General features: G+C 44.6%; 1 protein-coding gene across 2 annotated transcripts; it reads right to left on the bottom strand.

Annotated features, from left to right (window-relative positions):
- Positions 1-589: 589 nt before the first annotated feature.
- LOC119198743 (myosin-7-like) lies at positions 590-10673 on the bottom strand. 2 transcript variants are annotated; one of them, XM_037456217.2, is made up of 38 exons: positions 10627-10673; positions 10315-10526; positions 10082-10225; positions 9826-9982; positions 9696-9723; positions 9486-9591; positions 9303-9395; positions 9023-9086; positions 8825-8923; positions 8638-8741; positions 8419-8557; positions 8209-8327; positions 7975-8124; positions 7725-7895; positions 7312-7621; positions 7135-7205; positions 6851-7056; positions 6488-6611; positions 6265-6401; positions 5924-6179; positions 5590-5832; positions 4997-5173; positions 4767-4912; positions 4590-4680; positions 4110-4499; positions 3816-3942; positions 3551-3669; positions 3277-3473; positions 2993-3176; positions 2759-2924; positions 2534-2658; positions 2108-2416; positions 1819-2022; positions 1414-1710; positions 1227-1331; positions 1057-1152; positions 821-955; positions 590-711 (listed from the first exon to the last, which is right to left on the bottom strand). In XM_037456217.2, exons 2-38 carry the CDS (start codon positions 10516-10518, stop codon positions 694-696), a joined length of 5811 nt encoding a protein of 1936 aa, XP_037312114.2. In that variant the 5' UTR covers positions 10519-10526; positions 10627-10673; the 3' UTR covers positions 590-693. The 2 variants fall into 2 exon arrangements, with proteins under 2 accessions (XP_037312114.2, XP_062415154.1); XM_062559170.1 differs by lacking the exon at positions 590-711 and having other exon boundaries at positions 800-955.
- Between the last annotated feature and the right edge of the window lie 327 nt (positions 10674-11000).

Below are 11000 nucleotides of genomic sequence, written 5' to 3'. Positions count from 1 at the left end.
CAGATGCGATGAAAAAGCTATCACACATAAATAGCTTTGAATGTTGAGTTAAAGAACACTTAATATTATCATACATATTGTTATGGAATGATGTAAAATAGTTCTATTTTGATATAGTTCAACCCTTTTAATTGTATTTTATATATAATTATATCAGAATGTATTGTGGGTAATGATTTTAGACTGTGCTTGTTTACCACCACACTGTACAGGTGTAAAATACAATTTCTATTAGGTACTGTAGCTATGATAATGAAACAGCTGGGTTATGTCACCAGCCATCCCGGCAATAGCTTAATTATAGAGTGAATAGTGTGGGCAGCTTTTGGCAGCCCACGTCAGATGAGATGTTATATCAAATCTTCAGTGGGAGCGTTCCTGAATCAAATCAATAGCTGCATGCTGCTTAATGATTTAATGAGTCCTGTCAGAACTCTTTACCACTGGCAGCAAGGAGCAAAGGTTTGAACTCGTCCGCTCTTCGCATGTCAAGACATGAAAAGCAATGTCGCCATGTTAACTCACAGTGCAGTTTCTATATTCATATACCCAGTGTAGGGATTAAAAAAATAAAATACACAAACATAATACAATTTCTGCATTCAATTACTCTTTATTCCACTCATGTTACATGGAGAATAAAGGAACTAACACACTACGATCAAACTGCTGGTATCCTCGAGGAAAGCTTCACTATTCATCATGTGCTTTCTGTACAAAGAACACAATGTCACATAATCAAATTCAAGTCACTTGCATTGCATGATTCCATAATAGTTACCCATTAGCAGTGGCGTTTTTATTGATGATGATCACTGACCTTAGCACCAATTTCACGGCTTTTTGCTCGTAGCTTGTTAACCTGGGACTCGGAGATGTCAGCCCTCTCCTCCGCTTCCTCAAGCTCATGCTGTAACTTGCGCAATTTGCCCAGATTAGCATTTGACTGTTCCTCCTGAAAGAATAAAAGAAATCCAGATGAGAACATGGACCACGAGGATTGAGCTGATTCTTATTAGAGAGGCAAATAGACCACGTTGTTGTATTTTCGCTTACAGCCTCCTCTGCAGCTCGCTTGTAGGATTTAACCTTCAGCTGCAGCTTATCCACCAGGTCCTGCAGACGGCTCAGGTTCTTTTTGTCTTCCTCCGTCTGTTGAATCAGTGCACAAGCGTGAGCCTTCATCTAGTGGTGCCTCCCAGAGTCATTGTGTCTGTGCTGCGTACCTGGTAGCTGAGCTCTTTGATGCGCCTCTCGTACTTCCGAATACCTTTCACCGCGTCGCTGCTTCTCTTTTGCTCCATGTCCACCTCATTTTCCAATTCTCTCACCTGGGAAGCATCAGGTATGGAAGGAGTTTTATTGAAATGAATGCTGTGATGAAGTGAAGAGGTGTAGGTTAGACACACTCACCCTGGCCTCCAGCTTCTGGATCTGCTTCTTGCCTCCTTTCATGGCGATTTGCTCGGCTTCATCCAGACGGTGCTGCAGGTCTTTGATGGTCTGTTCCATGTTTTTCTTCATACGCTCCAGGTGGGCGCTGGTGTCCTGTTCCTTCTTTAGCTCCTCTGCCATCATGGCAGCATCGGTAATGGCCTTCTTGGCCTTCTCCTCGGCATTTCTGCACTCCTGCACCGCCTCATCCACCTCGTTCTGAAGCTGAGCTGTGTCGGCCTCAAGCTTCTTCTTCTGGTTCAGCAGGCTGGTGTTCTGCACACATTCATAGTTTCACACTGATCACTCTTAGTGAAATGCAAGATAACCTAAATGTGCACCTTAAACAGACGGAAAAGCCACAAGATAGAAGGTTTCAAGTACCTGCGAGTGCAGCAGCTGGACCCTCTCACTGACATCCATCAGCTCCTGCTCGGCCAGTTTACGAGCTCTCTCGGTCTGCTCCACCACGGACCTCAGCTCGTCGAGCTCCGCCTGCAGCAGGTTGTTACGTCGCTCCACGATGGCAATGTTCTCCTTCAGATCATCATTGGCACGGAGAGCGTCATCCAGCTGCAGCTGTGCGTCCTATTCACAAAGAATTGTTTGGCTGAAATGCTCTTTTTTTTGATAATTAAAAGAAGAAAGAAACACTGCAGGGCCTCTGCAGTACCTTCAAGTGAGCATGGACTCCCTTGAGCTGCTTCTGAGCCTCGGCTGCCTGCCTGTTGGCCAAGCTCAGCTGGATTTCCATCTCGTTGAGGTCTCCCTCCATCTTCTTTTTCACCCTGAGAGCCTCGTTTCGGCTGCGTATCTCCGCCTCCAGAGAGCTCTGCAGAGTGTCTACCACTCTCTGATGGTTGCGCTTGGCCTGCTCAATCTCCTCGTCCTTCTCAGCCAGCTTGCGCTCCATTTCGGCCTTCACCTGGTTGAACTCCAGCTGAGCTCGGAGGATCTTACTCTCCTCGTGCTCGAGGGAGCCCTGTGAGGAACGGTAAAACGCTGCATATCCTTTAAAGCATCAAAAAGGCCATTCCAGCAAATTGATCAATGTAAAAATATCAGGTACTTTTCCCCCCAATATTTAGCATCTGTTTACCTCCGCTTCCTCTAGAGCAGATTGTATTTCAGTCTTCTCCTGTTCCAGCTGTTTTCGGATCTTCTCTAGCTCATGGATGCTCTTTCCACTCTCACCAAGTTGCTCAGTCAGGTCAGAAATTTCCTCTGTTTGGTGCATATTCACACCCATTACTATTAACCCCTTCCACTGCATTCCGTTTATGGTTAAATGGACGTCATGGTTTGGTTTTTCTTGTTTTCCTACCTTGGAGATTCTTGTTTTCTCGTTTCATGGTCTCCAGCTGATCTAGAGATTCTTCATAAGAGTTTTTCATTTTGAAGATCTCCGTGCTGAGGGAACGAGCCTCTTTCTGGGCAACTTCCAGCTCAGTCTGGGACTCCTCATACTTCTGCTTCCACTCAGCCAGGACCTAATGGAAGGATTTATTAAATCATGGTATGTTGAATTTTACACAGATTCAGAATTTTGTCTCATTACCTTGTCAAAGTTTCTTTGTTTCTTGTCCAGAGCAGCAGCAGCAGCATTAGATCTCTCCACATCCACCATGAGATCCTCGATCTCCGCCTGAAGCCTGTGCTTCGTTTTCTCCAGGGAGGCACATTTCGCATTGGAAGCTTCAACGGCTTCTTCTGCATCCTGTAAGCGTTGAGCTAGCTTTTTTCTAATGGCAGAAATGAAAGTATTAATTGAATACCTCCGAGATCAAAAAGGAAATATTGTGGCTTTGGAACTTCTTTGAGATGGATCCACTGGATCCTTACTTTGCTTCTTCCAGTTCCTCTGTTCTCTGGATGGCATCAGTTTCATACTTGGTTCTCCACTGTGCCACCTCAGAGTTTGCCTTGGACATGCCGCGCTGGAGCTCCCCTTTGGCCTCCTGCTCCTCCTCATATTGCTCCCTCAACAAATCGCAGTCATGGCGAGAAGACTGCACTGCATGAGCAAGTGCATTCTTGGCCTTTAATAAAAAAACACAAGGTAAAGTCCTTCTGCCGATAGTTAACAAGCTTGGTATTTCTCAAAGAAGGTCTGTACTTTGACTTCTTCCTCTAGTTGTCTCTTGAGGTCCTCAATCTGCTGAGTGAAAGACTGCTTCCCTCTGGTCAGCTGGGAGACCAAGCAGCCCTTCTCCTCCAGTTGCCTGGCAAACTCACCTGTAAAATAAAGGTTTGCAAGCACGGTGATCAAGTCTGCAAGATGTCAATCTAACAATTGGATCTGCACGCACTCATAGGTTGGCGTTTGTTGCTCTAAGGCATGTGTCAGCAACAGCAAAAAGGAGTGCGAGTGGATGATTTACCATTTTCAGTTTGAAGCTTTGCTTTTTGCATCGTTAAGTCATTGATGGTGCGCTGGCCTTCCTCCGATTTAGTCTTGTATTCGCTCATTTGATCTTCCAACGTGCGGCACATCTTCTCCATGTTGGTCTGGATTGAATCATTCATATTAATATGAAAGTCGTAGAACGTATACATTACACACATGTATACCTATTCTTAGGTAGCTGCTGTTTATATGGTAAACATGGTGCTACTGCCTGCTGTAGCTTAACCTTATAAACTACTAGACTGGCTCTACCAATTCAATATCTTACTTTGACTTTGACAATGTGCTCCATGTTGGACACCATATCATCCAGCTCCATTCGGAACTCGCTCTTTTCTTTCTCCAGCTTCTGCTTGACTCTTTGCAGGTTGTCAATCTGCTCTCCCAGGTCAGCCACGCTGTCGGCGCTTTTCTTTCTAAGTGCGGCGGCGGTGGCTTCATGCTGTAGAGTGGCCTCTTCGAGGTCCCTGCGCATCTTCTGGAATTCCGCCTCCCTTTTCTTGTTCATCTCGATCTGGACCGTAGTGGCCCCTCCGGCCTCTTCCAGCCTCTCGCTGATCTCCTCCAGCTCTCTGGCCAAGTCAGCCCTCTGTTTCTCCACCTTGGCCCGGGCAGCTCTCTCTGCCTCGAGTTCTTCTTCCAGCTCCTCAATGCGAGCCTTGAGGAAGTTCATCCAGTTATTATACAAATTAGGCCGGAAGAAGATTCAGAAGTCGAAGGTAATGCAACAAATAACACCTTCTTTTACCTGCAACTCCTTCAGTTTCTTCTGGAGTTGGGCCCCCATGGCTTGTTCATCCTCAATCTTACTCATTTGCTGGCTGATTTCAAAGTCTTTCCTGCATTTAAGTGCAAAATGGTTCAACTCAGTAATCACCTTTTCTCGCACAATGGGATTTGTGTATGTGATTTTAGTAAGCTTTACTTTTTGAGTTTTTCCTCCAGCTGCTGCTTGTCATTCTCCAAATCCATCAAATTCTCCTGGTTTAACTTTAAGTCCCCTTCCAATTTTCTCTTGGCTCTTTCCAGATCCATCCTCACTTTCTTCTCTTGCTCCAATGATCCTTCAAGCTAACAAACATGACATAAGCATCGCCCCATCATTTGTGGCTTGAGAACTTGAAAATGAACTATTGCAAATACCACTTTACTCACGTCATCAACCTGCTGCTCCAGCTTGGTTTTGGCCTTAGTCAGAACATTGACTTTATCCTCCTCACTCTGCAGGTCATCCAGTGCTTGCTGAAGAGCCTCCTGCAGAGCTTTCTTCTCTTTGGTCAATTTAGCAATGATTTCGTCCAAAGCTACCATCTCTTCAGTCATGTTTTTAACCTTAATAATCAGATCACAGTTGGTGTCAAGTCATTAACAGAGAACCATTCTTCAATGTCTTCTTATGTCTAGCGGTGTGTCCACTTTATTCAAATGCAAAACCTTTAAACGAGTGGCATGAAATCCTGTTCATTCTGCATTGAGTCAGTGTGAGACTATAGCATAACACTTGATTACTAGGATGGGGGCTTCCCCCCATTGCCACATGCTGTCTTACACACCCTGACGGCAGGTATAGTGAAAAGAGCGCAGGAGAACTGCAGTCGAGTGGCAGATCTCTGAAGTTTTTGTTGTTCCTGCCTCGTGTTTCTTGTTTGGTCCTCTGTTGGACCTTGTATCGAGTTCTCTGAATCTACCTCCATACCTGGCTACAACAGGTTGGCCACTGCTGACCTCCAATCGGCGGCTTTCGTTACCTTGTTCTCTGTAGCGTGCTTTTCCTTTTCCACTTTAGCCAGAGTCAGCTCCAGATCATCGATGTCCTTCTTCAGTTCTGAACACTCATCCTCCAGCTTTCTCTTCTTGGCAGTCAGCTCGGCATTCATCTCCTCTTCGTCTTCCAGTCTCTCTGTTAGCTCTTTGCTCTTGGCCTCTAGCTGGATCTTACTCTTGATGAGACCCTCACAGCGCTCCTCTGCATCTGAGAGATTGTCTAGTTCCTGCGATCGGTACATTTAACAGATTTTTGGTCCATCACATCTTGGCATATACTTTACATCGTGGTTAGTTTGAGGTCATGACTTGTCTTACAGCTTGAATGTGAAGCTGCAGGTCGTTCTTCTCTTGGAGAAGGGTCACCATTTTTTCCTCCAACTCTTTCTTGCGAGCCTCCGATTTAGCGAAGGCCTCCTTGAGCTTGGTAAACTCCTCTTTCATGGTTGCCATCTCCTTTTCAGACTCCGCTGATTTTAGCAGAGGTTTGATCTTGAAGTACAGCTTCATCCAGGGCCAATTCTTGACACCCATGAAGGCCCGCACGTTCCACTGGATCACCAGTAAGGAATCCCTGGACACATATTTCAGCTAGAATCAATTTTCCTGTACCGTGTCAAGTATTTGCTTTCATTTTTTACAGTAAATGTTGCACTGACCTGCGCTCAACAATTTTCTGGAACTCCAGTCTAGCGAGTACTCCTCTGGATCTCGCTTGAAGACCTGTAATGATGAGAGAGAGTCGATCGTCTCTCATCTCCTCAAGAAGACCAAGCAGACCAGCTTTGAAAAACACCTGAAATTGAAAGAAAGTTTTCAATTAGCTCTCTCAAGCTTTAAAATATTTGTCTCAACATTGAACTCTCCTCAGTGTAAACCAACCTTTGTGTGTCCCAGTCTGTACTGCTCATGATCAATATCCAAAGAGCCCAGAAGTTTTTCTGCTCCTTTCTTATTGTCAATGAACTGTCCATCAGGGATAGCGTTAGGGTTTAAGATGCGATATCTGAAATGGCACAACCATCACACCGTTAAAATGATTGAACAACGCCATCGGAGATGCCTTTGGATCGAGACTCGTGAATTACACACACACTACCCACATAAGTTAGGACCTGATGAATCCCAATCAATCACACACTCGCCTAGGAACCGAACTGACTCTGGGTTTCATCACTGCATTTGTGTCCAAGTGACGATATATATATATATGAGAGAGCAATAAATGGACCTCGATGATCTTGCCTTTGTTTGAAGTCTCCATACTGGATCCTATTGGGGAATCCCTTCCTACAGATCCTTATGCCTTCCAGCACGCCGTTACAGCGCAGCTGGTGCATGACGAGAGGATTCTCCATCGCGCCAGGAGTCTTGGTCTCGTTGGGGATGATGCAGCGCACAAAGTGGGGGTGAGTGGACCTGAGATTGGTCATCAGTTTGTTTAAATTTTCCTGAAAATGAAAATAAATGAACATGAACAGGTTCCATACTAAATTTGGGACGTATAACAAACTAAAGCCATATTTTACCCTATGCAGTGCAGATACAGTCTGGAAGGAAGAACCTTTCTTCTTTGCTCCCTTTCCCTTGGTTCCTGTATCTTGGGTTGCACCAAAGTTGTAGATACAAGGGTTTAATGATCTATTTTTTCTTTAAGTAAAGAACAATTTAAGTTTGACTAATCGGTGTTGTCAAAGATTCCTTACCTGCATCTGCACTAGCATACCCAGCGAACAGGACAGCAAGTAACTTTAAGCTGGACTTCTGAAACAGTCCAACCACAGTCTCATTCAGTGGGTCCTTGTTTTTCACCAGCCAGTTACCGATATTGTAGTCAACAGTTCCAGCGTAGTGAACCAGGGAGAAATGAGACTCTGGTTTCCCTTTGACCGCCCTGGGTTTCTGGAAGTTGGGACTTTTACCCAAATGGTTGTCATACAGTTTGGCTTTAAACGTTGCGTCACTGGCTTTGGGAAACATGCACTCCTCTTCAAGGATGGACATGATTCCCATTGGCTAAGGAAAAAAACCGTATCATTAAACCTTTTAAAAAATTAAAAAGATTTGCTTCTGCTTGTCACAGGGATTCATTCATTTTCGTATTTAACGTTGCACCGACCTTCTCAATGAGTTCAATACACGCTGCCAAGTCCATACCGAAGTCAATGAACTCCCACACAATGCCCTCTTTCTTGTACTCTTCTTGTTCCAGCACAAACATATGGTGGTTGAAGAACTGCTGCAGCTTCTCATTAGTATAGTTAATGCACAGTTGCTCAAATGTGTTGAACTAGAAAGAGCATTCAAAGGAGAGAAGTTAGTCAAAGTTTATTTCATACTCAAGTCTCAATAAAACCTTTTATACTCACATCAAAGATCTCAAATCCAGCAATATCCAGCACACCAATAAAGTGCTGACGGGGTTGCTTTGTATCCAGAGAATGGTTGATTCTCACCACCATCCACAAGAACATTTTTTCGTACACTGACTTAGCCAATGCACCGATAGAGTAGTTCACCTAAGAAGTGGCATAAAACCAATTACAATTAAATCCTCACTTTATCCTCGAAGACCCAGGATAGATGTCAGTGGGGCGCCTTACCTGCTGCACATTTTGACCCTTGGTGACCCACTCGTTGCCTACTTTCACTCTTGGGTGACAAAGGCCCTTGATGAGGTCAGCAGAGTTCAAACCCATCAGGTATGCAACCTTGTCTGTATCTGTAATGCATTTTGTTCAAGAGAAGCAGATACAAATTCTGAATTGGTGGTAGTTATACTCTTGTTTGATATAGTCTTGATGGTCTTTTACCTTCTGTGCCATCCGGCTCTGCTTGCTCTTCCCTCTGCTTCTGTTTGAACTTCATGTTTCCATAATGCATGACGGCACCAGTCATCTTGTAGATGCCATTCTTCTCCTCTTGGGTGAAGCCCAGGACATCAAAAGCTGCCTTAAACACGAAAGAAATACATCCACGTTAGTAGTAAAATCCCATGAATGGAGTTCACACACATGCACTCGGTTTCTTACATCAGTAGCCATCAGCTCATCTGCATCATCAATAGAGGCTACAGTTGTCTCTCCTTGGGAGATGAAGGCGTAGTCATAGGGGTTGTTGGTGATGAGCAACATTTCTGTCAAGGAAAGGTTTCAGTCTGCGTGAGTAAGTTGCATTTCTTCATGTTCAAACGTATTCTTTGGTTTGTCGAGGGCCTACCCAGAAGTTCTGGTTTCCTTTGGGACAGAATCTGGTAGAAGATGTGGTAGTCTCTTTCAGCCTTGAGCTGATAAGTGACACGGGATTTTTCCAGCAGATCTGACAAAGATATCAATGATATGATTGAAGTGCACAACCTCCAAAGATTTTGTATTGCACCATGGAGATTTCAAAGTGCCCCCCCCCCCCCCCGCTTACATGTTTCAATATCAGCAGAAGCCAACTTCCCACTGACACCAAAGTGGATTCGAATGAATTTGCCCTTTGAGAAAGTAAGCAAAAGACAATTTTATTCTATCAATACAAAGAGGGTGAAGTGACAGATTTGGATTGAGTGCCCTAAAATCCACCCATTTCATCCACAAATGGGAAGAGCGGTGATCTGTGTTGAGTAGCTGCTAGTAAATTTGGATTTGGGGAAGGTGATGGGGGCGGTAACACTTCCTTATTTAAAGAATGGAGTAATAAAGAAACTCACAAATCTAGAGGAATTGTCGTTTCTGATGGTCTTGGCATTTCCAAAGGCCTCCAGAGCAGGATTGGCCTGGATGATTTGATCCTCCAAGGTACCCTGTGTATTTAATAAATGCCACAAAACTTAACGTTGTGGGATTCTGTGAAAGCATCTTAATATATATATATATATAATAATCAAACCAACCTTTTTCTCCTGAGCGGCATCCTTCTTACCAGAAACCGCCGCAATGCTGGCAAAGTACTGGATGACTCTCTTGGTGTTCACCGTTTTTCCGGCACCAGATTCTCCGCTGCGTGTGAAAACAAACATGAACTGCGCACGTCAAAAGGGACAAAAAACTAAAATGGGATCCTCGGGTTTGGAACCAGATGAGACTTTATGAAAAAAACGTACGTGATGAGGACGGACTGGTTTTCTCTATCTGCAAGAATTAAGACCACGTTTTGGTTATCTTTAAATGTTGGGATATAGAGATCACAAAGCGCTACGCCGGAGGTGGGCGTTTCTAAAGCGCTGAACGTACCTGAGAGCATGTACTGGTAGGCGTTGTCAGAGATGGAGTAGATGTGCGGAGGAGCCTCGCTCCTCTTCTTTCCCCTGTAGGCGTTGACCACCGCCTGGTCGTACACCGGCAGAGACTTGTAAGGGTTCACAGTCACGCAGAACAGCCCTGAGTAGGTCTGTGGACAACAACACGTAAGAACCACGCCGTTCATTTGGAAGAAAGATTTAGTGCAGGTTTGGGGAGAAAAAAACTCTGAAACGGGTTGGTCACATACGTAGATCATCCATGCTGCATATCGCTCTTTGAGGTTAAACAGCACAGCTGGTTCGTGGAGGAAGGTGAACATCGCCATGTCCTCAATTTTATCAAACTTTGGCGGGTTCTGAGGGTGGACATCCACCTCCTTATGGACGGTAGTCTGAAAATGTTGACCATGGAGAATATCTCAATTAGAATTTACTGTTAGAAGTTACTGTGTCCAAAGTGTTTCAACCAAAACACAATTACTTTTCCAAACTCGGTTTCCACGGTGGCTTTGTCCCCTTCTCTGGAGATGACTCTGCCTTTAACGTACTCCACCTCAGGGTCGGGCACGAAACACTCCCTCTTAATGTCGAAGACTCGGGTCTGGGCCTCCAGACGCTCCTTATCTGACTTTCGCAAGAAGGAAGCGGCAGCGCCGAACTCCGCCATCTGGGCGTCGCCTGACATCTTGATAACTGTGAAACAACAATTTGAAAGTTTCTGATTCTCAGTAATAGCAGTTAGCCATGAATTATGATTGTGAAGAGGAGAAGCTGACTGCGTAGACCTATTTACCTGTTTCCTTTTCCTCTCTGCGTGGAAAGGTTTAGTGAATTCTCTCTATAAAAAAATAAAACAAAACGCTCACAGTGTGTTTTCAACATGTGACATAATAGTTAAGTCATGGGTCAAAAATGTATGGATACTTGCCTGCAGGTGCTGTGATCCCGTCCTTGCTCCTCTTTCTGAACCCCTCTTTATATTCATCCCGCAGGCAGAGCTTCGGCACCCGGCCAACCTATGAGGAGAGAGGAAGAAAACAATGGACGCTCATCAAAAAAAAAGACAGATCTTTATATGGAGATAAAAAGGTGTGGACAAAAGCGATCATGTATGCATTGGAACTTCTGAGTTGACCTAAGCATCTATTTTTATTTTGTCCTTCAGGT

Source organism: Pungitius pungitius, chromosome 19 (assembly GCF_949316345.1).
Source record: "Pungitius pungitius chromosome 19, fPunPun2.1, whole genome shotgun sequence".
NCBI classification, from domain to species: Eukaryota; Metazoa; Chordata; class Actinopteri; order Perciformes; family Gasterosteidae; genus Pungitius; species Pungitius pungitius.
The sequence above is the reverse complement of the archived record's forward strand: the minus strand, read 5'-3'. Positions and strand labels throughout refer to the sequence as shown.